Below are 22,715 nucleotides of genomic sequence, written 5' to 3'. Positions count from 1 at the left end.
ACTGACATCTTTCAAAGACTAAGTTTGAGTATGTATCATTGATTAGCTATCAATGCCCTATAACACTGGTTAGCAAGCTTTCTGTGAAAAGGATAGTAAATATTTTAGACTATGTAGGCCCAATGTTCTCTGTTGCAACTACTCACCTCTGCTATTTTAACACAAAAGAAACCATAGACAATGCCTCAATAAATGATTGTGGCTGTGTTTCAATAAAACTTTACTTACAGACATTGAAATGTGAATTTGTAAAATATTCACATGTCATAAAATAGCTCTTTTCCCCAACCATTTGGAAAGCAAAACCATTCTTACCTCAGGAGCCAGGCAAAAACGGGCTATGGGTCAAATTTCCTCCTCTAAGAAACTGAATAGCTTTCGAAGTTCTTAGGAAAATGAAGTACACTATTTGGGCTATATGATGAAAATAATTTTCTTTAACTCTTTTTATTAAGTTTAATTTTGTAATTTTTAATACCTTTTATTAAGTTTAATTTTTAAATTAAGCAAATATATGTAATAGGAATCAATTTTATTTTTATAACCTATTGTATAATAGTTCTATTAATATAGGTATTAGTGTCCCTTTCTCTTTTTTTCCAGATTATTTGAGACACTTCAGTCCTTGTTTTGGTCAATATTTGGACTGATCAACTTATATGTGACCAATGTCAAAGCACAGCATGAATTCACTGAGTTTGTGGGTGCCACCATGTTTGGAACGTACAATGTCATCTCTCTGGTTGTCTTACTCAACATGTTAATAGCTATGATGAATAACTCTTACCAACTCATTGCTGTAAGTTGATTAACTTTATTTTAATTCCACATTTCCCCATAGAATGTGTTGTTTCTAACCATACTCTATCCTATTTATCATAGAAAACAGTCTCTAATAGGCTACTGAGGAGACAGAACAGAATTATAATATGAATGGTTAATTTGAAGTTTCTAAACAATATTGTACCATATTTGGTTACATACTAACTTAGTTTTGTCATATTATGAAAGATTATAAAATAAATGGAAACTATCTTTACAGGCAGTCATTGGTGATGGCAAGCACTGGGGGAGGGATGAGTTATGAACAAGTGGCTTATCTCTATGCAGCACCCTGTGCACTCTGCATTGTCTCCGACCATTGAACCTCAGTCTAGGTATAAAAAAACTCCTGCCAGCCTAGCAAGATAGAAAAGCTAGCCTTGAGGGGAATCTGAGGGAAAAATGCACAGGATTTTCAATTTCTTAAATCCAGAAAAAGCAATGTAGGAGTAACCTTGAATTCTATCTACAACAGGGTATACAGTACCATATACACTTATTTGAAATGCTAGAATCCAAACAAGTTAGTTTATTTATTCATTCATTCAATAAATTCTTATTGAGAACTTCTTCTGTTGCCAAGTACTATTCTAGGAACTAGAAATACAGCAATGAATAAAAAAGGCAAAGCCCTTTGTCTCCTTGAACTTCCCAGGAGTCAATGGTCATTAGCAATAACAACTGAACAAACCCATACTGTAATAAAATACGTTTAGGTCTTTTGTATTTATACCTGAGATAAGTAGCATTTTATAAGCATAATTCATAACCATAATTATCTCTTTAAATAGCTCCAATTATATTGCATCTTTGTGTCTATTGCTAAATTGCTGGAATGTTATTAGTTATTTTGAGAAGCAGCATTCTGCATTTTACTTCAACTATCTTTATGGGGGCAAGATGCCTGTCGCAGATGAAAAACTGCATAAAACACAAGAATAGATGATTTTTATCTACTTATTCACAAACTAAGTATTTACATAGGATATACCAGGGTCCTAGGATTTGCAGGTGAATATATGAGTTTGTGGAGCTTCATTTAAGCAACTTGTAAGTATAGATTTCTTAAGACAGTCTCTACGTAATTGCTTCCGAAGTTCTGTATTTCTCTGGTCAACACATTTGCAAAACATGGATTCTATTTTCCAGACCACCCTTCCAAAAAAATTAGAAAGTCTCTAATTATCAAGCTACATATAGAGAAACTATATATACAATTTGGATCCTATAGAACATCAAATGTATTGATTTCATCAAGAAGAGAACATCAAGAATAGTATGACTTTTGGGGGGGGGTTCTTTATGGGATATATTATTCTAGGTGACTTCCTAAAGAGGTGAGAATGATCTTCAAATCTCTTTTTGTTTAGCTCAAACTCTAAAACTACTTGAGAGGAGAACAGGCACTGAGAACCTGAGATGGTTGTACCTCTCAGCATCATGGGCATGATGGCTCCTTGGAGCATGAACATGCCAACTCTGATTTGCACCTGGGTAACAGACGGTGGTTTGGGGCATCATCAGCATAGAACATTTCATTTCCAGTTTTTTTACTATAGATTTTGTTATAGACCCTCTCAGAATTCCAAACCATAAACAAAGGAAGAGTCTGCTTTGTGATAGCCATAAGAGAACATAATGAGGTCAGGATAATCCTTAATTTGTGCCTCCAGGAGAATCGAAGGAACAGAATCTACTCACAGGCCAACATTTTATCAAAGTGACAGCCTTTTTATGACCTTAAGCCAATTCTACTGACTCCCATTCTCCATGACTACAGCAAACAATAAATACCTTTTTTCATTACTGCAGAATCTATAAGCTTGTTTAGAAAGAAAGCTAGGGAAGGTGGGAGAAATAAAGGAGAGGAAGTGGGGAGAATGGTGAGGGCAGGCAGATTGGAGCTTCTGTGCTTCTGTCTATTGATCGGTCAATCCCATCAAACATTTGCTAAGCAACAGCGAAGGCCATACATTTTCTAGATATGCTCTTTCTGTTGAAAGCACAATCTGTCCAGTGTCTAGACAAAACATCTCTATTGCTCAGAGTAGAAATGTATACACAACACAGATATTCATTAGCACACAGCCATTTAGAAATACTTGAGGGAAGCACGGTCTTAAGTTTATGCTCCTACTCTAAAATCTGAGTTCTTCTTTCTAATATTAGTGGGTTAAAATGAGCTATTTTGAAATCCTAAAATGTATCCTAAAATCCTTAAATGTAAAATGAAATCCTAGAACATACATTTTAGGCAGGTGCCAATCACACTCCTATCTGGTACCCTTTGGACGAGCTTATATCAGGGTTCAATGCTGTGTCAGAGGCCTCACTCTTCACTTGTTAGAGGAACTTCTATCTGAATTTGTGCCTCTTGCCTAAAGGCGGACAGGAATTATTCACACAGAAATATATCAACTAAGACTTTTCTTAGAAACACTAGAAGGCTAAGCCATGAGCATCGATGCAGGTGGCAGTCACCTAGACAGGGATTCTAGGCCTTGGGTAAGACAGAAAGGCCTGTTTGTGGCCAGAATCGAGTGCAGCTGAGCTAATTAATGTAAGCCTACAGTGCAGAAAAGGAAAATTTATCTTCAAGTCATAACTGATCACTGCAGTCTCTTTAACACGGAATTCTTTTAGATGTCTGTTTCATGGAAGAAGGAAGGATAAAACCTGACAAGAGCGCTGACTCTTTACCAGGGTAAACCATCATCGGAAATGTTTAGATGACTATCGCTGGGAGTCAGCCTTGATTTTATAAGCAATTTAATTAATGTTCCAAGAGCTGCTCCAAGTCAAGTTATAAGCTCTCTGTGAGGTTTATATCACCTTAGTAATTAAGAAACCTGTCAGCAGTTGTCATATTCTCCCATTCAGGACCATGCAGATATAGAATGGAAATTCGCTAGAACAAAGCTCTGGATGAGTTATTTTGAAGAAGGTGGTACTCTGCCTACTCCCTTCAATGTCATCCCGAGCCCCAAGTCTCTCTGGTACCTGATCAAATGGATATGGACACACCTGTGCAAGAAAAAGATGAGGAGAAAGCCTGAAAGTTTTGGAACAATAGGGGTAAGAACACAGCATGTTAGTATTACTTTTTTTCTTAATTGTGTATTTGAATATATTTGTGTTTCTTGTTGGATATTTTTGCATTTTTAGCCTTTTTGTTTTTCCTCATTGTTTTTAGTGACCATTTATAGCACAGCTACCCTAAGACATGGTTTCCTAGAGTGAGGGCCATCAGTGTTATTTGAATAGGAGCCCCACCTGACACAGGCCTCTCCTGGACGCATGAGTCATGGAGGGGGAACTAACACCTTACCTCTCAGTACCCTGATTTCTAGCCTGTTTCAGAACTGCAACCTTAGGGTATTTGTGGCATTACTTACTCATTGTCTGCTTCTCTCTCTGGATTGTAAGGGAAGGGAGCTCTGTCAGTCATCTTATATTCTTAGTGCCTAACATAGGCTCCTAACAGCGTATAATATTTGCAAAAATTTCTCAACTAAGGGATTAAATGGATATTATAACTTGAAAATGTTGTAGTACAGTGATTTCAGAATATGTCAAATTGTTCAACATTTTGCTTCTACTCCCAGTCATTTTAAATACCAAGAGGTTGTGTTTTTAAAAAATGTTGGGACCTCTCAGAGCCATGCTCCTGTTATACCATAAGATTAAACTTCCTTTGGAAATTTCTTTCATGCTGGAAACCAAGAGGTCAAGCTATTCCATCAGAAGAGACATGGACTTAGGACTTTGTTCCAGCCAAACCACTAACGTGGGACAAGTTATTCTTCATTCTTCCCTACTTAATTTACTATTTTCTAAAGTTCTCACAGTAATCTTTTGAAAATTCACACTCTAACATTCACTAGTCATTTTTTTTCCCAATTTATTTATTTTCAGAAAAACAGTATTCATTATTTTTTCACCACACCCAGTGCTCCATGCAAGCTGTGCCCTCTATAATACCCACCACCTGGTACCCCAACCTCCCACCCCCCCGCCACTTCAAACCCCTCAGATTGTTTTTCAGAGTCCATAGTCTCTCATGGTTCATCTCCCCTTCCAATTTACCCAAAAGCACAAACCCTCTCCAATGTCCATAAGCCTACACCCCTTCTCCCAACCCCCCTCCCCCCAGCAACCCATTCACTAGTCATTTTGACTTGCTCAGAGAAATTATTTTGTAAGTATTCTAATATACCGTTATATTAGAATCACCAAGTAATACTAGTAACATACTGAAGTTTTTAAATTTGTTTTAAATTTTATTTAATATGGTTTTTGACTGCTTGCTATCCCTAAGTGATCCTTTTCACTCATTAACCTCATTGGCTACGAGGCATTATTATCAGCATCAAATGGGGCTTTCTCTAAGGACAGTGGTATTGATTTTGCTGTCTTGTCAGTAACCTTTCAAATTCTAAAGTGAAATTGATTGGCAAGAGCATATAGCAAATAGAGAGGTGGTTAGGAGATACAGTTATATTCTTGCGTACAAATTCTTACCCCATGAACTTGGAGGACTAAAGTCTGGGCCTATATCTGATCTTAGAAACCAAAGTTAAATTATGATGAAGATTTAGCCTGCAATCCTTATACTAATTAATAGATTTTACCACTAACGTTAGAAAAGAGTGAAATTATTTTACTCCAAATGTTTGATTTCTATTAAAAAATAAGTCTGGATTATTTTAAAAGGGTTGTAAAATAAATATAATGACTTTGGTTTAATAAGCAATTATTGCATGTGTTTCACATGCCAGCCAGGAACTGAGGGGTGGGAGTAGGTACAAAGGCATACTTTCCATCCTTGAGGACATCATCTCTCATACGGGAGATAGAAATATGAGAACATATTACTTAGTACATGTCATATAATATTTTAGCATTATAATATTGTTACACGCAAGATGCTATGACAACAGTGTAAGCAATAATTACTGTTTTCCTTGAGATAAACAGAAAAAAGATTTCAGAGAAGCCAAACTCTGCTTACTCTCTTCCACATTAAAATATAATTCTCCTTTTTCACATCTTACTCTTAAATCCATAATAATTTTATTTAATCAATCGCTGAAAAGACATCAATGGCTAGTACAGTTCTAGGCTATCTCTCATAGGAGTTATTTTGATTCCAAAAGAATTTCTGGACCCCAAAATAAAGGTGGTACACAAAAGAAATTTGTCTGTAATGATTTAATTTTAGGCAATAAGAGAGAGAATCTTAGGTTTTAAGATGCCACAAAACTTGTAACCAAGATATGGGGCCCTGCTCTAATATTTTAGAAGATCCATCTGTGCTGCCACGAAATAATAGAAAACCACCCAAGAACTTGACTTCCAAGTCCCCCTACACAACCTCCAGAACCCTCCCACTGTTGACGCATTGTTAGGAATATGTTACCATCACTTCTTAGATGCAAAGAAGGGCTTAACATTCACTTGGGATTTCCTATTAAAGCAGTGATTCACACCTTTCAGAGGGAGAGGGTAAAAGGCACAAGTTAAGAAGCTTTCTTTTCTATACATTTCTTTTCTATCCAAGTTTCTTTTTAAGTCTCTTTGAACATTTTGATCCAAGCTGATGCACAGAAAAAGAATTCCCAATTAACTGAGTGACCTCAAGCCATTCCTCTTTCCTTAGCCATGTATATCTTATTAACCTTTTGTAATGGATATTTTTATGCTTTGGGAATTTATGACAAACTAAATAAATATTGTGAGTCATGTCTCTGTTCCCTATCTTCGTCCCACTCTCAATCTTTCCTCTTCTTCACCATACTACGGGTTTGGGCAAGCACCAGCCTCATCAAACTCAATCCTATAAATTGACTTTTTGTCCAGACTGCATTTCCAGAATAGGAAGGACATAATATTTTGGTTTGTATACTTGTAGTTGAGTTTTATACATTTAGATTTTAGATGGAAAAAATAACATGTATTATTTATAAAGAAAAATACAAGATAAAGAAAAGTAAATTAAGGAGGTTGGGTAATATCAATAGAAGAGCTAAATGAAAAAATAATGTCAAAAAGTAATTGGTTTTGCTGTGAATTCATTTCAGTTTGGTTGATCCTCTTGGCAGTTCATTGGTGTAGACAAACAAAGACAAGGAGATATACACATTTCCATTAATTAAAAGATGACTTTGAAGTACCAATGACAGTCACTGTACTGTCCTTCTAAGCTTCAAATATCACATTACACTTCAAAGGGACCTTAGAAATCATTTAACTCAACTATTTCCTCTCAAAGAGAGTGTATTTAACTTGCCTAGTGTTTCAGGATCCCTTGGTGACAGTGCATGGGAGAGACCTGGGTCTTTTGTTCCCAAAACCAGTGTGTTTTCCATCACTCTCTTGATTCCTGAAAAATCTAATAACGATGCAACGATACCTTCCACGTTGTGTATTCGTCCTTTCATTTTTCTCAATAGCTTTTGCAGATCCTGCCATTGTCTTCAGCTGCCTCTCAGATTCCTGTATCTCAAAGCTCATGTTTCACAGGCTGGCTTACCTTCTGTTTGCTTCTCAACTAGTTTATATTTAGGCCACATTTGTGAAGCAGAAATTTGAAGCTAAGCTGGAGGTAGAGTTCATGCACTCTTTGAGGCAGCTCATTCCCTGCACAGGACCAGGCAGACCAAGGCTCTTCAGGGTGGCTGCACTGGCCACTCTCCAGGAGCCCATCATTAGTGATCTTATCTGGCTATTTATGGCTTCCGGGTAATACTGATACAGCTAGCCCTGAAAACTCATTAACTTTTTTTTTTTTTAACTTCGGACTTCCTTTTAGGGGTGATTGGGAGTTCCAGATAAATTAACCTTTCATTTGGAATGCTTTACGGGGAAAACATAAATGAAGCAGATATGCTTTATTGAACAAAACCTTTGTTGTAGGAAGCAAACTCGTTATTGAGAAATGGCTTGTCCCTGGGAAATTATGAACATCCCACCAAATGGGCAGCCTAGTGAGAGGTCAGTAAAATAAGAAACATGTTGTAGCTTTTGGTTTTTAATATTACTACTTGTCTAATTTTTAGCTTAACACCATTTTATCAGCAAATACCTTTCTCCATATTAAAACACTCATTCTTAGACTTTAACATGTGCTAGAAATTATCAGGAATTTCTATTTTAACAAGCATTTCCTTGTAACTTTAATTAGAAACTCCTGCTAAACAAACCACTGGCATCTAGCACAGCTTTTTAAATGAAAACAAAATCAACATTTGCACTTGTTGCTCAAGAGGCCCAGATTATTTAATTAAAGTAAAAATATGTTAATGTCAAAATGTTTAATTGATATGAAACATTTCAATGCCATAGACCAGTTTTCTAAAATAGAATGTTTAAGGTATAGATCAATATGCTGAACTAAAAAATGTGAGGTCTTTGGACAAAATGATAACAAATGACTTTAACTTCCTTAGATTCATATTTTCCACTTTCTGATTTTCTCCTGAGCACAGGATAGGGAGGAAAACATGAAACACCATGTCTGTTAGGGTCATTTAGCATCACTCAGCTCTGGGACTTCAGATGGAACACCCATGTCTGACCAGTTGTCACAGACAAACACTCAGCTAAGCCACTGCCAGAGAATTAGAAACAGTGAATGGATTAACACCAGCTAGCATCACCAGAGGAAAATGCTAATGGTACATGCTTTTCAGACTGTATTTTTAGTGCTAATTTATCAAAATGCATTGTTCCTTAATCTTCATGGCTTCCAGTAGGTCTAACAACAAATCTTATGGATACGATAGTATTCATCCATGAGTATGTCCCAACCCCTAATTTACGTCTGTAAAATTTGCTGGCTGGGGCTTTAATTAAGTTTACTTTCCTAGGAAGGGATGTGGAAGAATGCATTGCATGATGTTCTTGATGTTTCAAGAGCGAAACCCTGAATGTTTGTCTTGACAAGGCAATGTTCAAGCATTTTATATCATTTGTTTTTATATGCTTAAAAAGTGTGCTTCTAGAAAACAATACATAGCTCTACCTGTAAATGAGCCAAACTGCAGTTTTCAAAAAGGGATCGCATCTTGGAACTGCCCCTTGCCTTTTTCCTCATTTTTAAAAGGAGAAGAGCACGGCAAGCTGCAGCCGCTCAGGGATTCCCCAAGCAAAGCAAAGGATAAAAGGCATAATTCATGGGCTCAAAGTCAGTGATAGACCAAAACCCGAGAGGAAATGAGAGAGCCATGCACTGACAATTGACTGCAGGGAACCAGCTCGAGAAAGGGGGAAATGTGCCTGACATTCCACGTGGTGGACCTGCAGACAGTGGGAGATAAAGAGCGAGACATGTCACAGCCAATTCCCCAGATCCCTTTCTTTCCCAGCAGCAAAACCTGTCATGCTCTAAGGCCGCATGACACTTCTATGGAAATGTGGAGTTCCCTTGCAGCAGCAGAAGTTCCTTTGGTCTTTTCCTTTATCATTAGTTCTGTGATCCACACACATACTGCCTTTACCTTGTCCCAAAAAATCAAAGGAACCTGCAAAATCTGAGGTACACTGATGTGGCACACATGTGTGCCTTGGGCGCCTGAACACAAGCCATCCTGCCAAGGAACATTCTGCACACGCTGCTAGATTTCAGACATAATTTGCAAAGAAAACTGCTAACTTAAAATGCACATCTTTCTCCAAAATATTACATTATTTTTTTTTTAACACAATTGGTCAGTTCCGTTCTCGGTCATTTCCAGTGATGATTACAGGTTGTAATACCTTCCCCTGTGAGAGTAAATGCCTACGAAAGTCAAGTGACCTTTACACGACAAAAAGATAGCTACCATTGTTGATGGTAGTTCCACTGTATAATACTTAATAATGTCACCAACTGACAAAAATTATCACTATGTTTACTGCAAAGAGTACATATATTATGGGTTGAATTGTGTCCCCCCCAAAATACTTTGAAGTCTTAAATTCCAGTACCTCAGTATGTGACCTTATGTGGAAATAGGGTCATTGCTGATGTAATTGGGTTCAAAAAGGTCATTAAGGAAGTGGAGTCCATATAAAAACATGATCTCGTGAAGACACAGAGACACAAGGAGATCTCCTTGTAAAGACAGAGGCAGAGAATGGGATTATGCAGTTGCAAAGCAAGGAACACCAAGAATGGAGAGCCACCATGAGAAGCTAGGAAGAAGAAGGGAAGGATTCTAGCCTCAGTCTCAGAGGAATAGTTCCCTGCCAACATCTTCATTTGAGACTTCTTGCCTCCAGAACTAGGAGACAATAAATTTCTGTTGTTTGAGCCACACAGTTTATGGTATTTCATGCCTAAGAAACTAATACAACATATAGCATATGCATCTGTGCTTACTCATTTTTATTCAAAGAAATATGGATCCGGTATTTAACAGTGCTGACCCTCAAATTAAGATGTTTTGGGAGAAGGAGGCAAAAATCATAGAATACATAGCAGGTATATTCAGATGTTTCTAAGTATCTACTTGACAGTACTTGATAGAAAGAGCAAAGTGTAAAGAGTGAGTTCTAGTGATACAGAACTGGCACTGCCATTCTGTACAACACTGTGGTATTGTAGTTACTCGCTCAACTGACTCAGCTCTGTGGGCCTTACTTATAAATGAGGCAATGAGACTAGAACCCTTTGGGGGTTTTGGTTTTGGGTTTTGTTTTGTTTTGGCAAGGAAGGGCAGAGGAAGAGGGAGATAGGGAAAGTAGGGAAAGAGAGAGACTCTTATGCAGGCTCCACACCCCACATGGAGTCCAACACAGGGCTTGACCTAATGACACAGAGATCATGACCTAGCCAAAATCAAGAGTTGAATGCTTAACTCACTGAACCACCCAGGTGCCCCTGGGGGTTTGGTTCTAATAAACAATAGATCTGTATCAAAATTTAAAACCCAGTCTGATTTCCCTTGGCCTTTGGTAGATCTTGGGAAATTAGACAATTAAATTAATTTTAGTGTTAGCCTAAGAAAGCTAATTTAAAAAAGAAAAAGGCCATCATATGCATTCTTAATAGATATATTTACAAATTATCAATGATTGTATTGTCCACAGTAGTTTTCCTGTGTTAATCCCGAGAAACGTGGATTTGTGGTTGGATACACTATTGCATCTGGGCATATACTCTTTGAATCTTTTCCTCTAGTCTTAACCTTCCCCCAGAATCCAAAATAGACAATGGTATTGCTACTTGAATGTCCTCTGTCAGAATCACCAAAGTGGAATTCTTTGTTATTTTTTAATATTACCAACATCTCAGCAGCTAGACTAAAAATTTTTGTCTTCATAAACTCATTCCAGCTGCCAAGCCCCCCGGGCTTCTGTTCCCTCTCCATATTCTCATCCTGTTGTGACCCTTGCTTCTCTTCCTTTTCATTCACACCACCACCGGTTCAGCTCACACCCATTCTACCCTTCCGTCATATTCTGTACCAGCATCCCAACTGATGTCTTCTGTACAGATTCTCCATTTTCCTCTTTCCTACCCAGTACTGCTGCCACATGGTTATCATAGAAGTTCCACTTTTATCACATATCACTCAATTTGTCAAAACCCCTGGTGCCTACCAACCACTGAATTCATTGTGCTTTCCGAGATTCTGCATAAAAAACCCATGCTAACTTTCCAACAAGAGCTAATCCCTATATCCTGATTATCAGAGCACATCACAACTGCACTGGTGGAAATCGCCCTAACACGTCTCTCACCCTCCAGCACCAGCATATTGCTGACCGTATTCCAGTCTTCTGCAAATCTGAATGTCTGTGCTTCTGTCAAAGTCCCATGATTCTTTCAAGTCCAATCTAAAATCCTGTTCCCTGTTTGAAGGCTGCTGCTGGTTCTTTCCTTAGCCCAATACTACTTTTTGTTTCCCTGTACTCAAAACACATTCTTAAGGCACTCCCCATGGTTTTGCTTGTCTTTTGTTTGTTTGTTTTTTTTTTAATTTATATATATATATATTTTTTTTCCCAATTTATTTATTTTCAGAAAAACAGTATTCGTTATTTTTTCACCACACCCAGTGCTCCATGCAAGCTGTGCCCTCTATAATACCCACCACCTGGTACCCCAACCTCCCACCCCCCCCGCCACTTCAAACCCCTCAGACTGTTTTTCAGAGTCCATAGTCTCTCATGGTTCACCTCCCCTTCCAATTTACCCAAATTCCCTACTACTCTCTAACGCCCCTTGTCTTCCATGCTATTGGTTATGCTCCACAAATGAGTGAAACCATATGATAATTGACTCTCTCTGCTTGACTGATTTCACTCAGCATAATCTCTTCCAGTCCCGTCCATGTTGCTACAAAAGTTGGATATTCGTCCTTTCTGATGGAGGCATAATACTCCATAGTGTATATGGACCACATCTTCCTTATCCATTCATCCGTTGAAGGGCATCTTGGTTCTTTCCATAGTTTGGCGACTGTGGCCATTGCTGCTATAAACATTGGGGTACAGATGGCCCTTCTTTTCACGACATCTGTATCTTTGGGGTAAATACCCAGGAGTGCAATTGCAGGGTCGTAGGGAAGCTCTATTTTTAATTTCTTGAGGAATCTCCACACTGTTCTCCAAAGAGGCTGCACCAACTTGCATTCCCACCAACAGTGTAAGAGGGTTCCCCTTTCTCCACATCCTCTCCAACACATGTTGTTTCCTGTTTTGTTAATTTTGGAGGAAACAAAAGCGAAAATAAACTTCTGGGACTTCATCAAAATCAAAAGCTTCTGCACAGCAAAGGAAACAGTCAAAAAAACAAAGAGGCAACCCACGGAATGGGAGAAGATATTTGCAAATGACAATACAGACAAAAGGTTGATATCCAGGATCTATAATGAACTCCTCAAACTCAACCCACACGAAACAGACAAACACATCAAAAAATGGGCAGAAGATATGTTTGTTTTTTTGTTTTTTGCCTTCATCTCTAGACATTCTTGGCATCCTACCTAGTAAACTATAAGCCATTTAAGGGCAAAAAGTATGTTTTATTCATCTCTAGGTTCTTGCAGCTTCTGCCATGAATGATAACCACCTAATAAATATACTTAAATTGGCCCCACAAGCTAAGATTCGTGAAAAAGGAACCCACAAAGGAAGATTCACAGAGGTCACAGCAAAAATCCAATATCATGCAGGGATATTCAAAACACTTTCGGGACCTCAAAAAAGATAACTGACTAGAGTTATTCACCTATTAAATTGGCTAAAAACTGGAACACTGGCACCACCAGATGCTAGTATGGATGTGAAGCAACAGGAACACTCATTCATTGCTGGTGGGAATGCAAAAGGGTAAGTTGCTTTGGAAGACAGTTTGATGGTTTCCTACAAAACTAAATATATTCTTACCAAGCAATCCAGCAATCGTACTCCTTGGCATTTACTCAAAGGAGTTGAAAACATATGTCCATACAAAATCCTGCACGGATGTTTATAGCAGCTTTATTCATAATTGCCCAAACTTGGAAGCAGCCAAGATGTAGCTCAGTAGGTGAATGGATAAATAAGTTATGGTACATCCAGATAATTGAATATTATTTATTCAGTGATAAAAGTAAATGAGCTATCAAGGCATGCAAAAACATAGAGAAACCTAAATATATATTACCAAGTTTAAGCGGCCAATCTGAAAAAGCCACATACTGTATGATTCCAAATATATAATATTCTGGAAGAGGCAAAATTATGAAGACAATAAAAATACGAGTGGTTGTCAGAGGTTGAGGTTGTGGGGGCAGAGGAAGAAGGGATAAATAAGCAAAGAACAGAAGAATTTTAGGGTAGTTAAAATACTCTGTATTAGAATATAATAATGATTACATGTCATTATACATTTGTCCAAACCCATAAAAGTATACAAGACCAGGAGTAAACGGTAATGTAAACTATGGTCTCTGGTTGATAATCACTCATCAGTTATAACCGTGTACCACTCTGGCTGGGGACAGCGATCATGGGAGAGGCTGCATGTGTGGGGAGTATGTGGGAAATCTCTGTACCTTCCACTCAAATTTGCTGTGAACCTTAAATTGCTCTAAAAAGAGTTTTAATAAAACAAAAATACCTACAGAATTTGCATTACATCTATCCATGTTTACTAAAAGCCTCCCCTCACACTATTATTTAAATACAAATTTCTGGGACGCCTGGGTGGCTCAGTTGGTTAAGCAGCTGCCTTCGGCTCAGGTCATGATCCCAGCGTCCTGCGATCGAGTCCCACATCGGGCTCCTTGCTCAGCAGGGAGCCTGCTTCTCCCTCTGCCTCTTCCTGCCATTCTGTCTGCCTGTGCTCGCTCTCTCTCCCTCTCTGATAAATAAATAAAATTTAAAAAAATAATAATAAATAAATACAAATTTCTTACTTCCACACCTCTATTGCCTAGGTTAAAAGCATTCAACTCTTTAGCTAAATAAAATGCTGCCCTCAAGCCTGAAATGTCAAGCAAATCACACAAAGAGGAACAATTACATCTTCTTTTACTTCCTCTGGGGTAATCCTGATATGGTGTCCAATTATTCACAAGTTTTATGGCTCAAGAATATTTTTTTAAAACTGCACTAAATCATGTTATTAAGTGAAAAGGGGAAAAATGGAAAGAGGATGGGGACTAGTTAGTTAACATTAGTGATAGATGTCTTAAATCTCTTATCTCATTCAGTCTTCAAAATCATCGGGTGCATTTAACTTTACATAGCAAAATAAAAAATGGAAATGGGAGAGGACCTCAGAGATAATCCCTTGTTTAGACTCAGTCACTTTCAAACACAGGTGTGATCCCCTAAGTACATGTTCTTAAAGTGATACCCCACCACCTCCCAGGTAGTAAGAAAGTAGAGACAGGTGGACATCATAGTAATGGTCGATAGGAATCAGTTCTGTGGTGCTAACCAGAAAAGGAGAGATTACATAGACAGGAGAGATATCTGAACTGCATACTTTAGTGGTCATCATTTGGTGAATTTATTGCATTCATTTCTGTTTTCATTATCCAGAATAGGATTAGCTTCATCGGTTCTTATTTTCCTAGGATACTGGAGTTCGGTTGGCTGATATAATCTCACAAGAATACAGATATTTGTGCAGTATTACTATGTAGATGTGTAAGAACACTGTTTGGCAAAAACAATTAACTATATTAATTCATGCTTAAATCTGGGATAGGGATAGGAATAGCTCCTGAAAGTAATCATAGGAAATTTTTTCTATGTTCTGTCAGTCTATTTTGCTTCTTTAAAAAAAAAAAAAAAATCCCTAAAAAAAATCAATCTCAGATTAGTTTTCAAAATATAATATTTGATCTTCTTATATTTGTTTTAAAAATTTTAAATGTGTTTATGAGCAGGTTCTGCTGAAGAAAAGACAGTCTGTGCTCTTATCAATACTAAAATGCATCATGATGATTTTCACTTGTTACTTGTAATTTTCTGATTCTCTCATTTTTAGCTTTAATTTTGCATTAAGGAAATTTAAAGTTAAATCTTGACTTCAAGCTACTCTCTGCTGACTACTTTTTATTGGCTTTTTGATCAAAACAGGGTAACAAAATGTAAGAGAAGAAGCCCAAAGTAATCAAACTGGAGTTGATTAAATTCTATATTAAATTCAGAGTTTCTATCTACTTAATTGTGGAATATGGGTATCCTGTACAATATTTATAGTGATAGTGTTAAAGAACTTGGTATATAGCTTGTTTTAGTATTTCTGTCCCCCTGAAGTAACTTTAAGGAGATCTGGAAGGCCTGTGTCCTTATAGAAGTGTTTTTTGTCTTGAATTTCAGCTGAGCTATGTCTCAATAAGAGTCATATACCTCCATCTTGTGGCTCGGTCATAAAATTCCCATGCTTTCTTTTTTCCAAGATATTCTAATTTTGTAGTAAGTTTCAAACTTTCCAATCTCTTAATGAACACCATAATACCAAAATACCATATTGAAAATTTGTTTAAGATTTGTGTAAAACTGAATGGTAAATAATTAGTGGCTTTTAGGAAGTTAAGCATTGTCTCAGCTGTTCCTAAAAGTCACTAATAATCATGAAACACAAGTCTATTCTCCTGGCCAGTCAGTGAAAAAGCCATTTTTCCCTATTCCCCTAAAGAGACAAAAAAGCTCCTTTTGTCTTGTTTGATCTTTTTTCCTAATGTCATTTTACAGTGATGTATTCACAACTCTTTTTAAAATTCCATTTTATCAGCCTATGATTAAGTATTTAGTAAGGAATAAGATCAAAAGGTTTATTTAAACTCTAGATACGTTATCTTTTTGCTTTCTCACAATCTACCAAATTCATTCCTTTATTACAGAAATATTTTTTATTTTAATTAGGTCAGTTTTCTTCCTTAAGAATCAATACTGATATTTATTCAACATGCACAAAATGGGAATTATGAAGCTTTTTTTTCTAGTATCTTCAGAATACCCATGAAATCTGCAATTATATAATTTTAGTGCCGTTTATTATTTAACTCAATTTATTATGGACTCTTTTTTAGTCATTAAACATCCTTTCTCTTTGTTCTGCACTCCAGAATCACTCCTCTGTGCTAACTCTAGCTGCACTCCCAAACCATTCTGATCTTTTCAAAATGACAGCTGAGACATTTATTTTTTAAAATGATGAATTTATGAGCCCGATGTTTGAGCAGAACTTTTTATTTTTTTGCTAAATCCAACCACCTAATTAAAGCAGCAAGTCCCTTTTAATGTACATCTGATTGAAATTAATGTTGGGGGGTTTAGTGGTCTAACATTGTTTCTGATTACATGTTGCATATCATAGCTAAATTCTGAAGCTTGCTACACTGATATTTATGAAGCCCTCCATATTGTAATAAATGAGCTTTTTACTCTACAGAATTTTTGTTTTTATTTGATATTTCTCTTATTTTTAATTTGATATGTCTCATCTGTGTCTCTTAGATTATTTCAAGTAATTTGGAGTACATATCAGCTATGATTATCTAATTCTCTGTCACCTTCTATTAAAAGAACAACATTCCCATCATTGTTAACTTGGTCTATATGTTAATTGCTGTAGAGATTATAACCTTGCACTTCGTTGTTTTGGTTCATTCATTCTTTTGATTCATGTGAAGCACTCTTTAGCTATTGTTCATTGTCTAGTAAAATTTTCACTTTGGAGAAGTGAGGATAAATATAATCTCAATTAAAAGAACAATGAATTATTTTCCAAAATGGTAATATATAACTCTAACTGAAAAGTCAATGCCTCTTCCCTTTTCAGAGGCGAGCTGCTGATAATTTGAGAAGACATCACCAATATCAAGTAAGTTATTCTATTGTATCTTGAAATTTGCCTTAAAATAAACTATTGCTCCTCTTCAGAACTGACTCAAGAGAAAAATCATATTTCTGCACTGAATATCAATTCTTGTGTTTTGACATACCTCAGGAGGTTATGAGGAACCTGGTAAAGCGATACGTTGCTGCAATGATCAGAGATGCCAAAACTGAAGAAGGGCTGACTGAAGAGAACTTTAAGGTAATCATTTTCATCCTCATCACCAGGAGGCGGGTTCTGCAGAGCGTGGAGCCAGACACAGCACATTTAAAATCAGAGCTGGAAACTCAGCCGTGTGTTCTAGCAAGCCCATGTGTCATCTCCTCCTCCTGTCCCTGCTCCACCTCCTTCTAAGATTTATTTATTTTAGAGCGAAAGAATGAGAGCGGAATGCAGAGGGAGAGAGAGAAAATCTCAAGCAGACTCCCCCCACTGAGCGCAGAGCCCAACAGAGGGGTCGATCCTATGACTCTGAGATCATGACCTGAGCTGAAATCAAGAGCCTGGCGCTTGACTGACCGAGCCACCCAGGCGCCCCTTCTTACTTTTAAATTCAAGGCTGTTTAACTATTAAGAAGAAAAAAAAGTGGTGAAATTTCTTTTCAAAATATATTGTTTTTGAGCACATTTAATCTGAAATATGGAAGGCACTTATACTTGGAGGCAGAGAAAACCCTAGAGTCCAGCGGTATTTGGACTTGCTGATCCTACCAGCACTCTAATGAGTGAGCTTTAGTTTTTGAAATTTCAATCTGATTTCTGAACCTGAAACATTTAATAACTAAGAAGCTAAAAGCAACAAGGAAAACCCTGTTTGTGCTCTGCACAGCTTTGGTAGTAGAAAACTCAAGGTTTGCGCCTACGTGTAGCTTACACACTTAGTCTTTCTCCCTTTTTATTTATTTTTTTTATTTAATTTTATCAGAAGAGATAGGTGGAATACATGTAATGTATATATGCTTGCACCTGTGTACAAAATACCTTTGCTATTCTGCCTGAGTTCTTAGAGGTTTTGGAAGAATGAGCAAAGTCAGTAAGGTCATAAGGCAAAAACAAGTAAAAAATCCTCCAGAAGACTCTTTAACAGTGAAAAGCAACAGGTCTCACAAGAGAATAGAGATAAGCAGCTGCTTTGGTAAAAAGGTTGATGAACTGCAAAATGTAAAGCACAGGTTGGAAGTTGTCCAGGATCCGAAATATTCTTTGCTGCCACAACATCCAAATTTTGTAGTTGAATGATTCATGGTGTGTTGGGAGATTGGCTGGAGGCAGGAGGCCACCAGGAAGGTCACAGTCAGGTTAGGGCTGAGCATTCAGTTGTCCGAAAAGATTAGGACTATTGAGAATTCAGTTGTCCAAAAAAAAAAATAATAATAATAAAAGTAAAGGATTGAATCTAAGAAATGTTATCTGATTTGAAGCAATTCGTGAGATTAAGTAGCTCACCCAGATGCTGAGATAAATTCAACTCCAAGGTGGCAAACTATTGAAGGTAACTGTCAGCTCATAGAAGGGCAGCACCACTGTAATTATTTTGTTTTACATAGCCTTTGGAACAACAAAATGTGCTAATATTAAAAATCTTTTAAAAAATGCATCCCTGAGAGAACAAGAGGTGCCTTGAAAGCAGATGAAGCTTTTGGAGAGGAAGCGTTTGAAGCTGCAGGCCCCCAGAAATCCAACCTACCCTTGTTTCTTTTTGCATGAGCTCAGGGAGTCTCCACATTACTACTGAACTCCAACCCAGAAATTAGCAGGAACCAAAATGACTCCAGTACCAGGGAGACAATCGCAGCAGAGCGGAATCCTCGCTCTTAAAAATGAGTGAAAACACAACAGAACCCTGTGTGAAGCGTGCTCGTGATGGTTCCTAATGTTGATTTGTTGAGGTCCTAAGCTAATTTCGTCATTTTACATCCCACCTAGGAACTAAAACAAGACATTTCCAGTTTCCGCTTTGAAGTCCTGGGGTTGCTACGAGGTAGCAAACTCTCCACAGTACAGGCGGCTCAGGCCACGAAGGAGTCCTCCAATTCGGCCGACTCGGATGAGAAGAGCGATAACGAGGGCAGCAGCAAGGACAAGCGAAAGAACTTCAGCCTCTTCGACTTAACCACGCTGATCCACCCGCGATCCGCTGCCATTGCCTCCGAAAGACACAACATAAGCAACGGCTCGGCCCTGGTGATGCAGGAGCCCCCGAGGGAGAAGCAGAGAAAAGTGAATTTTGTGACCGATATCAAAAACTTCGGGTTATTTCACAGACGATCCAAACAAAACGCTGCTGAGCAAAATGCACACCAAATCTTCTCTGTTTCAGAAGAAGTCACGCGTCAACAGGCCGAAAGACCAATGGAGAGGAATATTCAACTGGAATCTCGAGGGTTGGCTTCCCGGGGTGACTTGAACATCCCGGGTCTCAGTGAACAGTGTATATTAGTAGACCACCGAGAACGGAATACGGACACCCTGGGCTTACAGGTGGGCAAGAGAGTGTGTTCCTTCAAGTCGGAGAAGGTGGTGGTGGAGGACACCGTCCCAATCATACCAAAGGAGAAGCATGAGAAGGAAGAAGACTCTAGCATAGACTATGACGGAAACCTCACAGACACAGCCAGCCATGAGGATTACGTGACCACCAGATTGTGACACTTGAAGGAGGAAGCGTTGGTCATGCATATAGATATTTTCCCTAGTGCTCTGGGGAGGGGGAGAATTAGCAAACGCTAACTAACACTTTATATCATTTATCAACAGTGGCATAGTAACACGTAACATGTTTAACTGAGGCAAAGGCGATCAGAAACCCTGGTTTTGTAACCAGCTTTTGCTTTCACAATTTGTTTTACCCATTTTTTTTGGTTGTCGTTAATAAATGCACCGTGTATTCTTGTACTGTTGCAATAATCCACAGGAAATTTTTAGCTCTCTTTTTCAACTAAAACAAACGCAACTTATTCATGTGGTAGTTGACTCCTATGATAGATATTTTTATATGCAAAAAACAATGTAGCTGTGCTATTCGAGCTTTTTCATAATTTTTTAGGGTCTTTAGAGATGGTTACTCATCAAGGACTTTTCAGACAGCCTTATAGTGTGGCTTTAATACACAAATATTACCAAATTATTTCTTACAGCACAAATTAAAGTAAGCAAGCCCTCTACTCATGGAGTCAGGATTAAACTCCCTCTTAAAACGGAAGTCAGGTGTACTTTGGAGTTTTAGATGGCCCAATTTTTCCTTTCAGTAAGTAAAATAAATGTTTCTCTTCATAAGTACTGACAATTGATGATTTTTAATGAGATTTTGTCAAGACAAAAGTTTTATTTCAGGTTTTTTTTTAATGACCTTTTTTGAGTTCAATAGCTAGTCATTATAAATCCAGGGTTTATGAATAACAGAATTTCAAAACATGGCAAAAATTCTCAGTGCTAGAAAAGAATAATAGTAAATTAGAATAGTTAATGCACCTTAAACAAAGCAAAATGATTGCATTTTCATAATATCCAGATGAAAATAAATTCATTCTAAACTCTAAATCTAAGTAAAGTTAAATTGTATTTTTAATCAGTGTGACATTGTTGTGAATTCAAAAGAAGTACAAAATCCTCATGGTTTCCTCATCTTTCTCCCAGTGGCTGGTATATATTTCTTTAAAATTAAACTCACCCAAAATCATTATTAATTTTAGCAGTAGATACAAATGTAAAGCTTTCCCCAGAGGGACAACATTCTTAATTACTTATTTCTTCTATTGTTTTAAAGGTAATCTAGATTATATTACACTCATTCATGAATCACTAAAAACAAAGTGTTTTTACCTGATATAAAAAGGCACTGGAGACTTCATAAAGTTTAAGTTATATAACTTGTGTCTATATAAGCCACCATGGAAACAGAAGTTCCTTCACCGCATACAATTAGCATGTATTTCAAATCATTAGAAAAATGCTGAGTTCGTTTTACTTCAGAAACTACCTCCATGGACTAGACAAATTGTACATGATTTAGTATTGGCCCAAAATTGCATAGATTCTGATTACCATACATGGAAAATAAGGAATAACATCAGTAACAGTGCCATCCACCTATATGCAGTGCGAGAATCAACATCTATGGACTACTCACAACTACTCACTGAAGGAGCTCCTATTCTTATCCCCACTTTATAGATGATGAAAGCGAGGCAAGCACTAATTGGGTAAAGGTGCACAGCTAATGATGGAGCTATGATGGGTCCTCCAGGGCCATACCCTTAATTATAATACGTACTCCCTCTCAGAACATAAACAGACCAAGCAAAAATGTCCGCTTATAGGGGTTACTGTTGCTACTTCTGAAAGGACGTATTACGAGAGAGAAAGAGTTTGGTAAATTCTATAAATCTGTGTTCCCTCTTGTAAAGCAAGAGGAGTGCAAAAAATTAAAGATACATGTGATTTTTTTAGACTCAATCGTATTATAGAAGTTAGTAGATTTAAAATACATATTTGGTAGGAGACATCAGAATTCAACTGGAAATACTAGATTTCAGTTTTCAAATAAGCTACAACCCAGAGGCACTGAGATACTACTCTTTCCTAAATCTGGTTTTGTCCTCAGGATAGGGAAATGGGTCTGGTAGGTTTGGAGAAACAATAGGGCTAATGCCTGTTCTTACTGCCTCAAGCACACCTTTATCTCAAATATGTTAGGACTCACAATAAGCCCTGGGGATAACAAAACTCCCAAACTGTTCTAAGTCGGACAGACATTCGGTAGTAAGGGAACACAGACATATTCTCAATACTTGCGGTGTTTTCCAATGATTCTATTTTGCTGCTTCTGTTATTAATACTGTTATTTCCAAAGTAAAAATCATATACATCATCATTATACATAATTTTCAGAATTTAATTTCAAATGTCCTCTGTTCCTTCAAATACCACCACTGACAATAAAAGCAACAACAACAAAATATGTTCCCAGGGACTTATTTCTATCAGGGATTAGGGTGCTGATATTTTACAGGGAAACATGGTGATAGCAGAGGGATTTACTTGGAGCCAGTAACCCCCTCCTTCTCATGTTCTGAAAATGATGGTTTTTAACAACCCTCAGATGTCACTGACAGATGCGTTTATAAGTTTAAACAAAATATCAGATATTGTTAGTATAATATGTCCTAGGATTGAACATTGTTCTGAATAGAAGGTGATATTAAGTAGCATTATTGAAGATGAAGAGTAGGGAAAGAATAAGAAAACATAAACAGCAGATTGCAAAATAGAAGGATGATATTTTTTGAGGTCTTTTTTTTTTTGAGGTCTTTAAATGAGTAATTTGGGGTCTCTTTTCATTTCCATTCATATTTCTATTAACATAAATTCCTAAACACCAAAGAGAGGTTTGACATCGCACCTTCATTTGTATAAATACTGTTCCTATGTTTCACATCATTTTGACCTTGTTATTTGTTGCTAATCTTTACTTATTTATTGCCAGCGTTAGGTGGAAGAATGTCTAAAAAATTCAGTTTAACTTTAACAGAATAGTTTAATAGAATAGCACTTCATTTATCACCTA

General features: G+C 37.3%; 1 protein-coding gene across 2 annotated transcripts in view; it reads left to right on the top strand.

Annotated features, from left to right (window-relative positions):
* Positions 1 to 22,489, top strand: part of TRPC4 (transient receptor potential cation channel subfamily C member 4) — a 148,606-nt gene extending 126,117 nt beyond the window's left edge. Inside the window, exons 6-10 of one of the 2 annotated variants that reach the window (XM_044249631.1) lie at positions 604 to 799; positions 3,703 to 3,897; positions 17,093 to 17,134; positions 17,261 to 17,350; positions 19,076 to 22,489. In XM_044249631.1, the coding sequence (XP_044105566.1) occupies positions 604 to 799; positions 3,703 to 3,897; positions 17,093 to 17,134; positions 17,261 to 17,350; positions 19,076 to 19,798 (1,246 nt within the window). In that variant the 3' untranslated portion in view covers positions 19,799 to 22,489. Of the gene's footprint in view, positions 1 to 603; positions 800 to 3,702; positions 3,913 to 17,092; positions 17,135 to 17,260; positions 17,351 to 19,075 lie in introns of both variants that reach the window. The other variant, XM_044249630.1, reaches the window with a different exon arrangement.
* Positions 22,490 to 22,715: the final 226 nt, after the last annotated feature.

Source organism: Neovison vison, chromosome 5 (genome assembly GCF_020171115.1).
Source record: "Neovison vison isolate M4711 chromosome 5, ASM_NN_V1, whole genome shotgun sequence".
In the NCBI taxonomy this organism is placed as follows: Eukaryota; Metazoa; Chordata; class Mammalia; order Carnivora; family Mustelidae; genus Neogale; species Neogale vison.
Note: the sequence above shows the minus strand (reverse complement) of the source record. Positions and strands in the feature narration are given on the sequence as shown.